The sequence below is a fragment of the Lepus europaeus genome, chromosome 10, assembly GCF_033115175.1.
Source record: "Lepus europaeus isolate LE1 chromosome 10, mLepTim1.pri, whole genome shotgun sequence".
Taxonomy (NCBI): Eukaryota; Metazoa; Chordata; class Mammalia; order Lagomorpha; family Leporidae; genus Lepus; species Lepus europaeus.
The window spans coordinates 32,842,878-32,858,564 of NC_084836.1; the positions used below are offsets into that span (position 1 = coordinate 32,842,878).

Here is a 15,687-nt window from a genome sequence, read left to right on the forward strand (position 1 = left end):
GTCTCACGCTCACCTCTTCTCCTCCAGGGAGACCTGAGTGCTAGCCCCAGTGGGTACAACATTCTTCTGTGCTGCCACAAGAACCACACAAAGAATCTATGCAGTCCTTGGTGTGAGCATAGATCTTCACCAAGGAATTAGGGAGCCCTGAGCATATGGAGCCACCCACAGTGACTGCCCAAATACCCAGCCACTCCCTGCACCCTCCCACACAGCCACAGTGTTTTCACAGTCCCAGCAAACAAGACTCCCACAGTCATGAGCACCCAGTCCCCTGTCAGTTCTGCCAGCCAGCCTCAGACGTCTCCTCTCAGCTGGTTGCTGGGTGCACAGGCACAAACTGGCACAGCTGTTATGTATGTCCAAAATGGCACCTGTCGGCTCTCAGTAGTTATGGGACACTGGTGCTGGTTGGTTGGGGAAAGAAAAGCATGCCCCCTTTTTTTCCCTCTAGGTTGACAGGTATACTGACCCCTACAGGGCTCGAAGCCAGACTCATGCCAGACATTTAGAGCAGCTTTACCACCAGTGGTTTGGGCTGCAGCAGTCTGGTTTCACCTCACTCTTCAAAGCTGGTGGTGAGGCTCTTGGCTGCTTGGGTCCTGAATTGTGTGTATCCACACCTTCCACATACATCTACATTGGCCTCCTAATTTGTATGTAGTTTCTTCTGCTGTTTTCTCCCTAACTCTTCCCTAGGACTGCACTCTCTCCACATCCATCTTCCTCTGGACTAGAGCAGTAAGCTCCCTCCCTATTCCGCCACCTTGGTGCCTCTCCGAGAACATTTAATATGATACTGTGTTCCACAGTTTCAAGAGGGAGGGATGTGGGAAATGAAGTGTTTTGATAGCATGCCTGTTAACCTCTCATGGCATTATCTTTCCTGAAACAGTTCAGGAAACCCCGAGTTGTTTGTATTTTATATAAAGAAGAGATGCTGGGAACCAATGGCTTTCCTAGAAAAGAGTGTAGGAATTTGGATTTTTGGTGCTACCTTGAAAATGGCGTCACTCATTCCTGAAATATCTTACTACTTTTTTAGATTAAGAGAGATTTCTGATATTGCCAAAAGGCAAGTTGAAATTCTGAATATACAACAACAGTCCAGGGAAAAGGAAGTGGATTCTCTCAGAATGCAACTAGTAGACTATCAGGTATGTGCAGTATGGTCTCTTCTATGTAGAATCAGCTTTTTTTGATAGATTTACATGAGATATTGGTATGATAGTATAGATTTAGTCAGAAGATATGCCAAACAAAGGCTCTTGTTTTGTTAGTTGAAACCTAACTCTTTTATTTGAAATACTATTCATAATCCAGAAAAGCATTTATTGCTTATAAATGTGCCATCCTTACTGGTGATGAATCAAGATCCTAAGGAGGAGTAGTTAGTAAATCTTTAATAACAGTATTTTGTCTTGTATTTATACGTAGCTTTTCACATATTCTGACATTAAAAAATATACACACATCACCTGCATCAGTATTATACCAGTAAGATTATTTACATGCAGAAGTTTCAAAAAAGTAATAAATCAACTCTTATTTTGTAAGAGCTAGATTTTAAGTATTTTTTCTCTTATGATTCTTTGGTAAAATTTGTAAAAGAAAGGTTGGTTTTTTGAGCATCTCATGGACCATACTGTTAACAGCTTATTTAGTAAAGTTTTATTTTAAATCTGTAAGTTCCATTGGACGAACTTGAAACATACTACAAACACGTATTTTTTATTATTAGGCACAATCTGATGAAAAAGCACTAATTGCCAAGTTGCACCAAAGTATTGTTTCTCTTCAAATTAGTGAGGCTACTGCTCTTGGTAAGTTGGAGTCAGTTACATCTAAATTGCAGAAGATGCAGGCCTACAATTTGCGGTTGGAGCAGAAACTTGATGAAAAAGAACAGGCTCTCTATTATGCCCGTTTGGAGGGGAGAAACAGAGCAAAACATCTGCGCCAAACTATTCAGTCCCTGCGACGCCAGTTTAGTGGAGCTTTACCATTGGCACAACAGGAAAAGTTCTCTAAAACAATGATTCAACTACAAAATGACAAACTTAAGATAATGCAAGAGATGAAGAATTCTCAACAAGAACGTAGAAATATGGAGAACAAAACACTGGAGATGGAATTAAAGTTAAAGGGTCTAGAAGAATTAATAAGCACGTTAAAGGATGCCAGGGGAGCCCAAAAGGTAAACATTGATTTTTCAAATTTCCAAAAGAGTTGAATAATAATTTTAAGTTCTTAATATGTGCCTATATGAAAATACTCCAAAATATATAATAAAAATTCCAACTGTAGTGCATTAATCTAGATTTTATATATTAGGAGTTTAGGATAATTGAATATTGTTCATAAAAATAAAGTGAGACTTTTCTAAGCAAGTATTTTAGTAGAAACCTTTAGTTCATATAATTGCAAAGAAATTTAAGCATTGTAGAAAAGTTCATATAAATTAATTAAATATTGATTATAATATTGAATGTTTTATGTGGTTATCAGTTTCTGTTCATAATTATTGTTTAAAATTGTTTACTATAGTAGGTCTGTGTTTTTTATTATTGTTATTTTTTTTAAAGATTTTTTTATGTATATGAAAGGCAGAGTTTTCAGAAAGAGAGGAAGACACAGAGAGAGATATTCCATCTGCTGGTTCACTTCCCAAATGGCCTTAATGGCCACATCTGGACTAGTCTAAGTCAGGAACCAGGAGCTTCTTCTGGGTCTACCGCATGAGTGGTAGGGGCCTAAGTATTTGCTTTCCCAGGCACATTATCAGGGATTAGATCAGAAGTGGAGCAGCCGGGGCTCAGACCAGTGGGGATGCCAGCATCTCAGGCAGCAGATTTACCTGTTTTGCCACAACACCGGTCTATATTTTTAAATTTGATTTAAATTTTACCTCTACATGGCAGGAATTAAGTTTAAAATAATTGTCTTGCAGCTGAATGCTGTTCTATAATCTATAAACATTTATGATTTCCATTTTTGAATGTAATACCATTATTTCTGCTATATGCTTACAATAAGTGCTCAATTAATGTAGTGAATGAATAATTGAAAGTGAATGTTGGTAATATGCATTCCACCATAATTGAAAGAATGTTTAATTTAATTTTCCACATATTCTTGGGAGAGTCTATAGAAATGATAAATAAACTGCAATGTAGCTCAACCTAGGATGACTTTATATCATGTTTTATTACAGAATGTCTTTAATTTCAATTGAAATTATGATTGATTGAAGAATATTTATATAAAATTTACATTTATATCTTAACTTATAAACTTTAGGTAATTAATTGGCATATGAAAATAGAAGAACTTCGTCTTCAAGAACTTAAGCTAAATCGAGAATTAGTCAAGGATAAAGAAGAAATAAAATACTTGAATAATATAATATCTGAATACGAACAAACAATCAGCAGTTTGGAGGAAGAAATCGTGCAGCAGAACAAGGTTTTATTTAATTTACTGGTTTTTTTGCTAAAATTTTATACATAAGAACATTGCGTGAGTGACTAGGTTATTCTCCCAGTTGAATGTATCACTGATTAGTAATAGATTATAAAATAATCTGTTTTTAATTATTCTAAAAATGCACATCTATTTAGTTGTCATAACAGTAGTTTTCAACTAAAATGGAGCAATTCATAAGTGAACTTATTTGGAAAGTTAATTTTCAAATTGATACTTGTTATTTGAGTTTTCACAACTGTAAGTTTAACTCACTGATGGAGAAGAAGGTATTGTGGTGTAGACTAAAGCATGTTTTTATAGAGACAGACAGATTCACCAAGCACATGCTTGCTTTATAGATTTTGTTATTCCCTTGCTTCGATTGTTCTTACCCCAGATGCCTGTGGTGTTTGTGCTTCTACTGCCTTCAGATCTGACCTTAAATATCTTACCTTCTCAGCGTAGCCTCCGGGGCTCTATCAGGTGCACTTTATCACTCACCTCCTTAGATAACAACAAACTTGTGTTACAAACTCCTATTGAGTTTCCCTAATAAAGATTACTTATATTCATTTTTCTTCTTGGCACTTATTATATATATCACCTGCTTATCATTGACTCTCTTCCCCTCACCAGAATCTAAGTTCTGTGGTGAAAAGGACTCGATTTTTTCATTGCCGTGTGTGTATTGCCTAGAATAGTCCTTAGCATACAGTTTGCTTATTTGTCACTAGATATCTTTTGGAGGGATGAATGAATGGGTGAACAGATTGAAATCCTGAATTCATACTTGCCTATTTCTGTTATCGCAGGCAAGTTACTTCACTTCACTGAGTTTGTATCCTTTTCCATAAAATGAGAATGATATCAGTGACTATAAAATGATATGTATGTACAATTCCTGGGGTTTATGTGTGTGTGTGTGTGTGTGTGTGTGAGAGAGAGAGAGAGAGAGTGAGCATGAGAGAGACATGCACACACACACACAAACATGCAAACTGTACTTTTTTAGTTTCATGAAGAAAGACAAATGGCCTGGGATCAAAGAGAAGTTGAACTGGAACGTCAATTAGACATTTTTGACCATCAGCAAAATGAAATACTCAATGCAGCACAAAAGGTATAAATGATTAATGCTGTTTCCTACTCTATAGCCTGGCGTAAGGAGTATTAACTAACTGAAATATTTTCTAAATCAAATGAAATTTTAATTGATCTCATCTTCTTATATTTAAAATATAAGTCAAGCTTAATGTATGTTTTACTGTATAGTCATAAGAATATTGTTATTAAAAATGCCTTTTTCAAAATATTATTTTTCATAATAGTTTGAAGCAGCTACAGGATCAATGCCAGACCCCAGTTTGCCCCTTCCAAATCAATTGGAGATTGCTCTAAGAAAAATTAAGGAGAATGTTCGGATAATTCTAGAAACACAGGCAACATGCAAATCACTAGAAGAGGTAATTATAAGAATTTGCATTTTGATTAGTGTATTATTGGGTATGCTTGTTGACTTTTTTAATTAATATTTATTAATACTAATGATGAGGCATAGAAAATTGAATCTATTTCTAATTCTACTGTTTTACTTTTCTTCTGTTAAGTTTCTAATAGCTGACAGTGGACACCAGATGTAGTTAATTTGAATTCACTACTCATTTAATTACTACTTGTCATTTTGGGGCATATGTTCAGTAACAATGAGAATAAAAGGAAGCAAAATGAACATTTGACTTTTAGCTTTATGAGCCGTATATTACCTTCTGCTGTATGATCTTTTCATCCTTATTTTAAGTTTTCTTTTGAAGTGTGTATTGCATTCTCTATGGATGAATTTTCAGTTCATTCATTTCTATGAGGGATATAAGGATTGAAAGTAGAAATTACTTGATATTTTAATCTAGGTCTTGAATTTGATTAGTAAATGGTCAAATATGTCTTTATTAAACTATTCATACAATAATATAAACTGAATGTTTCGTTTTAGTTTCTATCTAAACATACTAGTTGTAAAAACATTTTAAAGCAATCTTTCAAGTGTACATTTTAATAAATTCAGAAGACTTAGTTTTTCTTCAATAATTATCAGACTTGTCATGTATGTGAATTATTGATTTCAAATATCTGTCTTAATCATACTAAAAAGTAAAAACTTTTTTTCTGCTTCATTTTAACTTCATTCATAATTTTGTATTCAGCTGACTTTTTTATGATTTATTTATTTATTGGAGAAGCAGACTTACAGAGAGAGAGGGCGAGACAGAGATCTTTTATAAGCTGGTTCACTCTCCAAATGGCCACAGTGACTAGGGCTAGGCCAACCAAAGCCAGGAGCCAGGAGCTCCTTCTGAGTCTCCCACAAGGGTGGCAGGGATCCAGGAACTTGGGCCATCTTTTGCTACTTTTCCATGCCATTAGCAGGGAGATGGATCAGAACTGGAGTAGCCGGGACTCAAACTGGTGCCATATGGGATGCCAGCGCTGCAGGCTGTGGCTTAACCCGCTATACCATAGTACCAGCCCTACTCAGCTGACTCTTAACAGATTATTCTAGTGCCCGGATAGCAGGCCAAAATAAGAGATTATTTATTACATTTATTTCTCAATCTTGTACCACTACACAGCTATAGGATCTAAAGTATCCAAATTTAATTCTATCATCATCCTAAAAGTGGTGTTTTTTTTTTTTTTTTTTTTTTTTTAAACAGAGTGGATAGTGAGAGAGAGAGAGGCAGAGAGAAAGGTCTTCCTTTTTGCCATTGGTTCACCCTCCAATGGCCACTGCGGCCGGCGCATCGCGCTGATCCGAAGCCAGGAGCCAGGTGCTTCTCCTGGTCTCCCATGAAGGTGCAGGGCCCAAGGACTTGGGCCATCCTCCACTGCCTTCCCGGGCCATAGCAGAGAGCTGGCCTGGAAGAGGGGCAACCGGGATAGAATCCGGCGCCCCAACCGGGACTAGAACCCGGTGTGCAGGCGCCGCAAGGCGGAGGATTAGCCTGTTAAGCCACGGCGCCGGCCCTAAAAGTGGTTTTTAACACATATTAAAATGTACATACAAGTAATTATATTATCACCTTCAAATATAGTCAGTTTCATATTACTAAAATCAGATGGCTGCTAAATATGCAAAAAATAAGTGAAACTCCTTTTTTTGTTTGTAACTAACTGAAATTTAGATAATGTGTTTTAAAGGAAATAACATAAATTAATAATTTACTATGATTTGATTACAGAAGCTTAAAGAAAAAGAATCTGCTTTACGGTTAGCAGAGCAAAATATTCTGTCAAGAGATAAAGTAATCAATGAACTGAGGCTTCGATTGCCTGCTACTGCAGAACGAGAAAAACTTATTGCTGAGCTAAGCAGAAAAGAGGTGGAACCAAAATCTCATTACACATTGAAAATTGCACACCAAACCATTGCAAACATGCAAGCAAGGTTAAATCAAAAGGAGGAAGTATTAAAGAAATACCAACATCTTCTAGAAAAAGCCAGAGAGGTATTTTATCATATAATGTTATGCTATTTTATTTATTATCTTGTTTTTTAGTCAAATGCCAGTTATTACTCTGCCTTAAGTGGGAGTTCATCTGTTGTTTTCAAATGATTCTATTTAGGAATTGTAACTTTCACTTGATTGGATTACAGATCTGCCAGAAGAACTGGCAGTTTGTATAGATATATATTTTTTCTCTCTTTTTTTTCCCCTCAAGGAAACTGTTTATTTAATAAGTACAAATTTCATAAGTACAACTTTAGGAATATAGAGATTTGTCCCATCATACCTGCTCTCCCACCCCTTTCCTACCCCACCTCCTCCCTCTCCCATTCCCAGTCCCATTCTCCATTAAGAAAAAACAGCAACAACAACAACAACGGTTAAAAGAACAAAAAAACTGTCCTCAGCAGTCAAGACAAGGGCTGTTCAAGTCATTTCTGCTCAAAGTGTCAATTTTGCTTCTACAGATTGCCTTTTAGGTGCTCTGTTAGTTATCACAGATCAAGGAGAACATACGATATTTGTATCTTTGGGACTGGCATATTTCATTAAGTATGATGTTTTCCAGATTCATCCATTTGGTTGCAAATGACCAGATTTCATTTTTTTACTGCTATATAGTATTCCATAGAGTACATAGCCCATAATTTCTTTATCCAGTCTTCAGTTGATGAGCATTTAGGTTGATTCCATGCTTAGCCATTGTGAACTGAGCTGCAATAAACATGGGGGTATTGATAACTTTTACTTGCTGATTTTCCCAAGAGTGGGATGGCTGGGTCATATGGTAGGACTATATTCAGATTTCTGAGGTATCGCCGAACTGATTTCCATAGTGGTTTTACTAGTTTACATTCCCACCAAGAGTGGAATAGGGTACCTTTTTTCCCCACATCCTCGCCAGCATGTATTGTTTATTGATTTCTATATGAAAGCCGTTCTAACTGAGGTGAGGTGAAACATCACTGCGGTTTTGATTTGCATTTCCCTGATGGCTATGATCCTGAGCATTTTTTCATGTGTCTGTTGCTCATTTGGATTCCCTCTTTTGAAAAACGTCTGTTTAAATCCTTTGCCCAACTCTTAACTGGATTTTTGTTTTGTTGTGGAGTTTCTTGAATTTCTCTTGAGGAGTAACTAAATCAGGAATAGGTATCATGGTGAAACCATATGATTTTGAAAAAAAAGATCAGTTATGTTAATAGGTAGGGATTGAGGACATCACATAAATCTGTCTTGTTAGAACCATCAAAACATTTTTTTTTTTTTTTTGACAGGCAGAGTGGACAGTGCGAGAGAGACAGAGAGAAAGGTCTTCCTTTTGCCGTTGGTTCACCCTCCAATGGCCGCCGCGGTAGGCGCGCTGCGGCTGGCGCACCGCGCTGATCCAAAGCCAGGAGCCAGGTGCTTCTCCTGGTCTCCCATGCGGGTGCAGGGCCCAAGCACTTGGGCCATCCTCCACTGCACTCCCTGGCCACAGCAGAGAGCTGGCCTGGAAGAGGGGCAACCGGGACAGGATCGGTGCCCCGACCGGTACTAGAACCCGGTGTGCCGGCACCACGAGGCGGAGGATTAGCCTAGTGAGCCGCGGTGCCGGCCCACCAAAACATTTTTTAAAATTCAGTTAAAATTATATAAAATTATAAAAATATTATATTATATTCAGTTAAAATTATACTTTGGCAGAAAAATCTAACCTTTAAAAAATTTTCTGGAAACAAGTTAAAAGATGATAGATACATGTTATTCTTTTTTAAAAAGATTTAGTCATTCATTCATTCATTCATTCTAAAGGCAGAGTGACAGAAAGGGAGAGATTATTCACTAGTTCATTCTGCAAATGCTGACAGAAGCCAAGACTAGCCCAGGCTGAAGCCAGGATCCAGAATTTCCAATTGAGTCTCCCATGTAGGTGTCAGGAATGCAGTTTTTTGGGCCATCATCTGCTCTCTTCCCAGGTACATCAGTAGGAAGTTGAATAGGAAGCCTGGACTGGGACTGGCACTCCAATATGGGAAAATGGCATTGTGAGTGGCAGCTTAAAATGCTGCACCATAATGCTAGCCCAAACTACATGTTTTTCCATTGTTAAGATAATCTAAGGCTAAGCTTGTCAACTTGAACATGGGCTAGAGGATATGCATACTGGTATAAATACATCCATGCTGAAATTGTTACTTCTCTACTTCATAGAGATTGTAGAAGATTGAAGATAATAAAATATTTAAGATCTTTGGAATGTGCATTTGTTTGAATCACAATTTAAGATTTGGTTTTGATTTCTTGTAAAATAGGAGCAAAGAGAACTTGTTAAGAAACATGAGGAAGATCTTCATATTCTTCATCATAAACTAGAAGTACAGGCTGATAGTTCCCTCAATAAATTCAAACAAACAGCTTGGGTAAGAGTCTAAGAACTTTGTTCTATTCTTTAGTGATTTTTGAGATGATATAATTTGAAATTTAACTCTTTTTTTTTTCAGAGTAAAAGTTTCCTCATTTTTTTATTGCCAGAGTAACCTGGAAACACAACTAAATATTCCTCTTTCTACATCTAAGTCTTCCAATAACTCATTGCTGCTCACAAAATAATGCTTATACTCCTTAGCCATGGACTCAAACCTTCAATGATCTGATCTAAGTCTTTTTTTACAAATTCTACTCATTTTAAAGTAACCTACCTAACTGCTTTCCATCTTCCAAATTTCACTCATCCTTGACTCTTTTGATCATTTTGTACATATGAAATGACGTATCATCTCTTGACATGCAACCTTATCATCCTGGAGCCTTACCTCATTAATTCAGTCAACATTTATTCACCCTTTCCTACATACAGACACTTTGCCAGATACTGGAATACAACAATATCTGTGTTTCCTATCTCTAAGCCTTCATTGCCTATTAAAGTATTAAATTTTGTATTAGATACTATGTTTTTATCATTTAAGGAGCTGAATCAGGTTATGGAGTATGTGATATTGAATTATACGTGTCTATAGCTAATATGTTCATATTTCATAGGATTTAATAAAGCAATCTCCTACTCCAGTTCCTACCAAGAACCACTTTATTCGTCTGGCTGAGATGGAACAGACAGTAGCAGAACAAGATGATTCACTGTCTTCACTTTTGGCCAAACTAAAAAAAGTATCACAAGAGTTAGAGAGACAAAGAGAAATAACTGAATTAAAAATCAAAGAATTTGAAAATATCAAATTACAGTAAGTCAAAAATTTATTTTGAAAACAAATGGGATAATGTTATAATGAAGATATATATACGTGTTTGCTGTGCTAGGCACTATTCTAACACCTTTAAATGTGGTATCTCCTGTTTTTCCTCAGGACTACTGATGACATGTTATCATTTTCCTCATTTTTCAGATAGGAAACTAGGCCTCAGGAATGCTCAGTAACGTGCTCAGAGGAGTAGGAGAGCCATAGTATGATAGTCATCAGTCTGATTCAAAAACCTATCTGATTCTTCTCCAGAATCTGGCTTTCACCTCTTGGGTGTCAGTGATGCCATCTTTAAAATGGAAATGACAGTACTTATCTTGACTCTTTGAAGGTGGTTGTGTTAAAACAATTATGTGGTTGTGTGAAGTAATTTGAAAACTGTACTAATCATATATAAATACAGAACTTTAATTTTGCATTTATGATAGTATGGGCACATAATACTCCATAAATATTTGTTTCTTATTAATTATAGTGACAGTAGAATGTTTCTAGCATCCTCTGTGTTAGTGATTCTAAACTTTCTTCAAGCAATGTATTAGAACATAGATTTTAAATCTAAAATAGGCTTTTACTTATGCAGTTTCTAATCACTGTACAGCTATTTCTCTGAATCTTTATTCTCTTTTCTGAAAAAATGAGAAAGTTAACCTGCTTAATATGTAATTTAATTTCAGTGCTGAGGCCTTATTAGACCCTTTGGTTGTTTACTCATTTATCCGAGATGCCTCTGACAAAATTAACGTGTATTGGTTAACACATAAGGAATTACCACTTTTTCACAAAATAAAACAGCAGCATGTGGTATATTTTTAATCCACTTTCCAGTCAAGTCTTCCCCATGAGCTAGTATAGTAATTTTATATCCTACTTTGGAGGATAAAATTACTTGTGCATCTGATTCCTAGGTATAGGAAATAATCATCTTTAAAAAAAAAAAAGATTATTTATTTGAAAGTCAGAGTAACAGAGAGGCAGAGAAAGAGAGAGAGAGGTCTTTCATCAGCTGGTTCACTCCCCAAGTGAACCAGCTGGAGCTGGTCCTATCTGAAGCCAGGAGCCAGGAGCTTCCTGCAGGTCTCCCACACTGGTGCAGGGGCCCAAAAACTTGGACCATCTTCTACTGCTTTCCCACGCCATAGCAGAGAGCTGGATCGGAAGTGGAGCAGCCAGTACTTGAATTGGTGCCCGTATAGGATGCTGGCACTGCAGGCAGCGGCTTTACCCACTACACCACAGTGCCAGCCCCCCAGATAATCATCTTTTGACATACTTTGTATATTTAATTTTTTGTCAGATGAAATATTTGAAGTAGCTGTTTTGTACCTCCGTAAAATGTGTAGCAATTGAAGTATTAATTCCAGCAACCACTCTATTAAATACAATCTTACTTAATTCAGGCTTCAAGAAAACCATGCAGATGAAGTGAAAAAAGTGAAAGCAGAAGTAGAGGATTTAAGGTGTCTCCTGGCCAAGTCACAAAAGGAGTCACAGAGTTTAAAGTCTGAACTTCAAGCTCAAAAGGAAGCAAATTCAAGAGCTCCAACAACTACAATGAGAAATCTAGTAGAACGACTAAAGAGCCAACTAGATTTGAAAGAGAAACAACAAAAAGTAAGTGAAAAGAGAAAATTGCTAACATTTAGGAAAGGTGGTAGAGTAGATCTGTAAATATGTGAAAGTTATATATATGTATATTGTAATAAAATATATGAACTTTATCTTATGCTATTTTTAGGCAATTTTTTTCAAGGCAATTCTTTTAAATAGCCTTACTGAGTGCTATTTCTAAATGCAAATATATTCCAACTTATCTTTTTGTGTCATCATTGATGTATAGATTTTCTGTAAGAAATAAGGGGGGTTCGTAATTATATTTTATGTTACTGAAGCTATTTTGAACAATTAAGCCATGTTGAATGATTTGAGGGATTCAGAAGAAAATGATTTGAGGGATTTAGAAAGAAGGAGAAATTAAAAATAGGGCCACAGAGATGGTTTTGTGGAGAGGCATTTGGTAGTGGATTGTCTGGTTTGTTAGAGTTTTTTTGGTCATTTAGCTTAGATTAAATGTACTGAAAATGTTTTAGAAGGTGTGGCTATTGTACTGTGTTAACTAATAAAAGTTATTGGCAAATTTAAGACATTTCTACTCCTGTAACTTTCCTTGCTTACCTATATTCAATTAATTTCACATGGAAGGATGTACTAAGTGAATAGTTAAGATAAATAACTAAACTTGGATATTGGAAAACAAAACATGCTTGGGTTTTGTGATACAAATTGCTTCATTTAATTCTGGGTTCTCAGAAGCATTGCTCAGACTTTGAACTCCAACTCAATTTGTAAAGAATTGAGTATAATTACTGAAGGAAATTCATTTGAAAAATTTTAGTTGTATGTGAATTGTGTTTTAGTACATGGCATTTTAAGAAAATAGTGGAAAGAAATTAACCTTGTTTATTTTTTGTTTTATATTGTTTATATAAAATATCAATTTTCATTTTAAAACTTACGTATGATGTCAATTTTTAGGCACTTAGTCGAGCTCTTTTAGAACTCCGGGCAGAAATGACAGCAGCAGCTGAAGAACGTATCATTTCTATAACTTCTCAGAAAGAGGCAAACCTCAATGTTCAACAAGTTGTTGATCGGCAGACCAGAGAGCTAAAGGTGAACAACAAAACAGTCATTAATATAACAAATGTAAAAAAAAAAAAATGTAATTCCAACTGGAAGAAAATCCAGTTTGATATATAGTAATTTTGATAATAGATAATTTATAATAAATATAATGGATATATACACACATAGCCACTTGTAACAAAAAGTATCTTTATGGTACTCATATTGATTATCATATTGAGGATTAGAAAAGTCTAGGCCATTATGAAATATTCTTCTTAATAGTGGAATTAGATTAAGGAGCATTTTACATAAGATTTTTTCCTTTAGACTTTTTTTAGAGCAATTTTAGGTTTACAGTAAATTGAGATGAAGGTACAGAGATCTCCTGTGTGTCCCCTGTAATCCTACATGTAATAGCTTTTTCCTCGCATCCTCCATCAGGGTGGTACATTTGTTTCAACTTGAATTTCAACTGATGAATCAGCACTAATACATTGGGATTGCCCTAAGTCTTGATTTACATTAAGATTTGCTCATAGTGCTCAATGTTCTTTGGGTTTAGAAAATGCATAATGACAGGTATCTATCATTTTATCTATCATACAGAGTATTTTTACTGCCATATAAATCCTGTGTTCTCCTCCTGTTTATTCCTCTCTACCCACTGCCAACCCTGGGAACGACTGTTCCGTATCCACAGTTCTATTTTTTCTAGACTGTCTTATAGTTGGAATCACAGAATATCCTTTTCAGATTGACATTTTCACTTAGTAATGTATTTCTTTTTACCTCTAAATAATATTCCATTATCTAGATATATCATTCCAGTATGGGATGCAGGCCCTGCAAGCAGTGGCCTAACCTGCTGTGCCATAGCATCAGCCTCTCAAATTTTTTAAATCTCCTGTTGTACCTATTGAGATTATGGTCATGGTTGACAGTAAAAATTCATTAAATAAATAAATTTATGAAGAGAAATAGCTTTTGTTGGTTTCTGTTCAATACATTTCTGTTGGACTGAAAGATCATCTCCTATGAATTCTTCATAATTTTCAAGTCCTTTTTCTCAAAGCCTTTTCTGACTTCTCTGGGACATCTGTGTTTTTCTTCTAAGAATGTTACAATAATTCTTATTTCTCATTAGTATTATTAGAAATACTATGTCTTGTAATAGTTTATTCAATAAAACACATAATGTTTATTGGCATCTACTGTCTTAGTATTGCAAGTTATCTTTTCATGTCTTATCCTACAAAGATTAGAAACTACTCAGAGATTTATTTTTTAAATTACTCTTTTGCTTCATAGTGTTTAAAACATTGCCATAGGCATTGCTGGGTATGTGTTTCTTTAATTAATTCAGCCATAATGGAGCATTTGTTTGATAAGTTTTGCATTTAGGAGTTTGTTGATGGATTACTTTTTTATTTATTTATTTTTTGTTTCAAAATAATCTTGGTTCATTTAGATGAACATAGAAAAATATATGTAGTTTTTTTTCCTGTATACTAAAGTTGAATTTTTTCTTTCTTTCTTTTGCTTTTATTTATATGAATAGGACAGATTTCATGTATTTCATATGCATAGTTTTAAGAGCATAATGATACTTCCCACCCTGCCACCCCCACCCCCACCCCCACCTCATTCCCACTTTCCCTCCTCCTTCTATGGTATGATTTCTGTTTTGTGTTGCTTTTGTCATTGATACTTGAAGAAGATTTGGGAATAAGGACTTTTTTTTAATCTCTCATTAGTCACAAATTGAAGATTTAAATGAAAATCTTTCAAAGTTGAAAGAAGCTCTTAAAACAAGTAAAAACAGAGAAAATTCACTAACTGATAATTTGAATGATTTAAACAATGAACTGCAAAAAAAACAAAAAGCCTATAATAAAATACTTAGAGAGAAAGATGAAATGGATCAAGAGAATGGTGAACTCAAAAGGCAAATTAAAAGATTAACCAGTGGATTACAGGTAATTTTATATTTAATCCAGATAATATCTTTGATTCTAATATATAGATAGCAGTGTATTTATACTTTTTAATTTTATCTATAATATTTGGTTAAACTTGCTTTCAGATAATTTTAATTATTATAATGAATTTCTTTAGTCAATTCTATTGTATTTTTAGGCTTAGAGCATATCTTATAAAATACAGGAGGAGCTGTCATGTTATTTTACATAGTAAGAGTAGTGATAAACTCAAAAAGTTGCTATAGTGGGAATACTTACTGTATTTTATGTTGGATATTCATTTGTAGAATGTATCTTATTTTTTTCAGAGCAAGGCCCTGATAGATAATAAACAAAGTTTAATTGAAGAACTTCAAAAGAAAGTTAAAAAACTAGAAAGCCAACTGGAAAAAAAGGTAGATGAAGTAGAAATAAAACCTATGAAAGAAAAGGTATGTAAAGAAACACATTGATTAATAAGTTTAAAATAGTTATGGGTTAAGTTAAATATATAGTTGATGAACAGATAGTGTTCTGTGATAACTTGAAGACCTTATACCTACTACAAGTGGTACTGGTACTGGATAATGTAGAGCTTACTTGAGGGGACACCTGTAGTGTAACTTTTATGTAGAATTTAATGTGTCATCTTCCTGATGATATTGTAACACCTCTAAAGTCTCTACACACCTACATATCCAATAGACTGTATTTATCATTTTTCCCAAAAGTAATCATTGACACATTTGCTGCTTTTAACTATTGGCACAGAAAGATGAGCATTTTAAGACCTCTACTTTGAACCAATATGACCTTTATGTCCTTTGATAGACTGAAATATTACTTCAGAATTAATCATGTGATTTGGAATATACCCAATATATGCAATAG

At 35.1% G+C, this 15,687-nt stretch overlaps 1 protein-coding gene across 2 annotated transcripts in view; it reads left to right on the forward strand.

Moving 5' to 3' along the window:
• CEP290 (centrosomal protein 290) overlaps nucleotides 1-15,687 on the forward strand; it is a 92,355-nt gene that overhangs the window by 48,504 nt on the left and 28,164 nt on the right. For both annotated transcript variants that reach the window (XM_062203148.1, XM_062203149.1), the window contains 12 exons: nucleotides 1,046-1,157; nucleotides 1,742-2,197; nucleotides 3,301-3,465; nucleotides 4,478-4,585; nucleotides 4,794-4,928; nucleotides 6,702-6,968; nucleotides 9,263-9,370; nucleotides 9,993-10,192; nucleotides 11,611-11,824; nucleotides 12,746-12,883; nucleotides 14,593-14,814; nucleotides 15,126-15,248. In XM_062203148.1, the coding sequence (XP_062059132.1) occupies nucleotides 1,046-1,157; nucleotides 1,742-2,197; nucleotides 3,301-3,465; nucleotides 4,478-4,585; nucleotides 4,794-4,928; nucleotides 6,702-6,968; nucleotides 9,263-9,370; nucleotides 9,993-10,192; nucleotides 11,611-11,824; nucleotides 12,746-12,883; nucleotides 14,593-14,814; nucleotides 15,126-15,248 (2,248 nt within the window). The remainder of the gene's footprint in view (nucleotides 1-1,045; nucleotides 1,158-1,741; nucleotides 2,198-3,300; nucleotides 3,466-4,477; nucleotides 4,586-4,793; nucleotides 4,929-6,701; nucleotides 6,969-9,262; nucleotides 9,371-9,992; nucleotides 10,193-11,610; nucleotides 11,825-12,745; nucleotides 12,884-14,592; nucleotides 14,815-15,125; nucleotides 15,249-15,687) is intronic.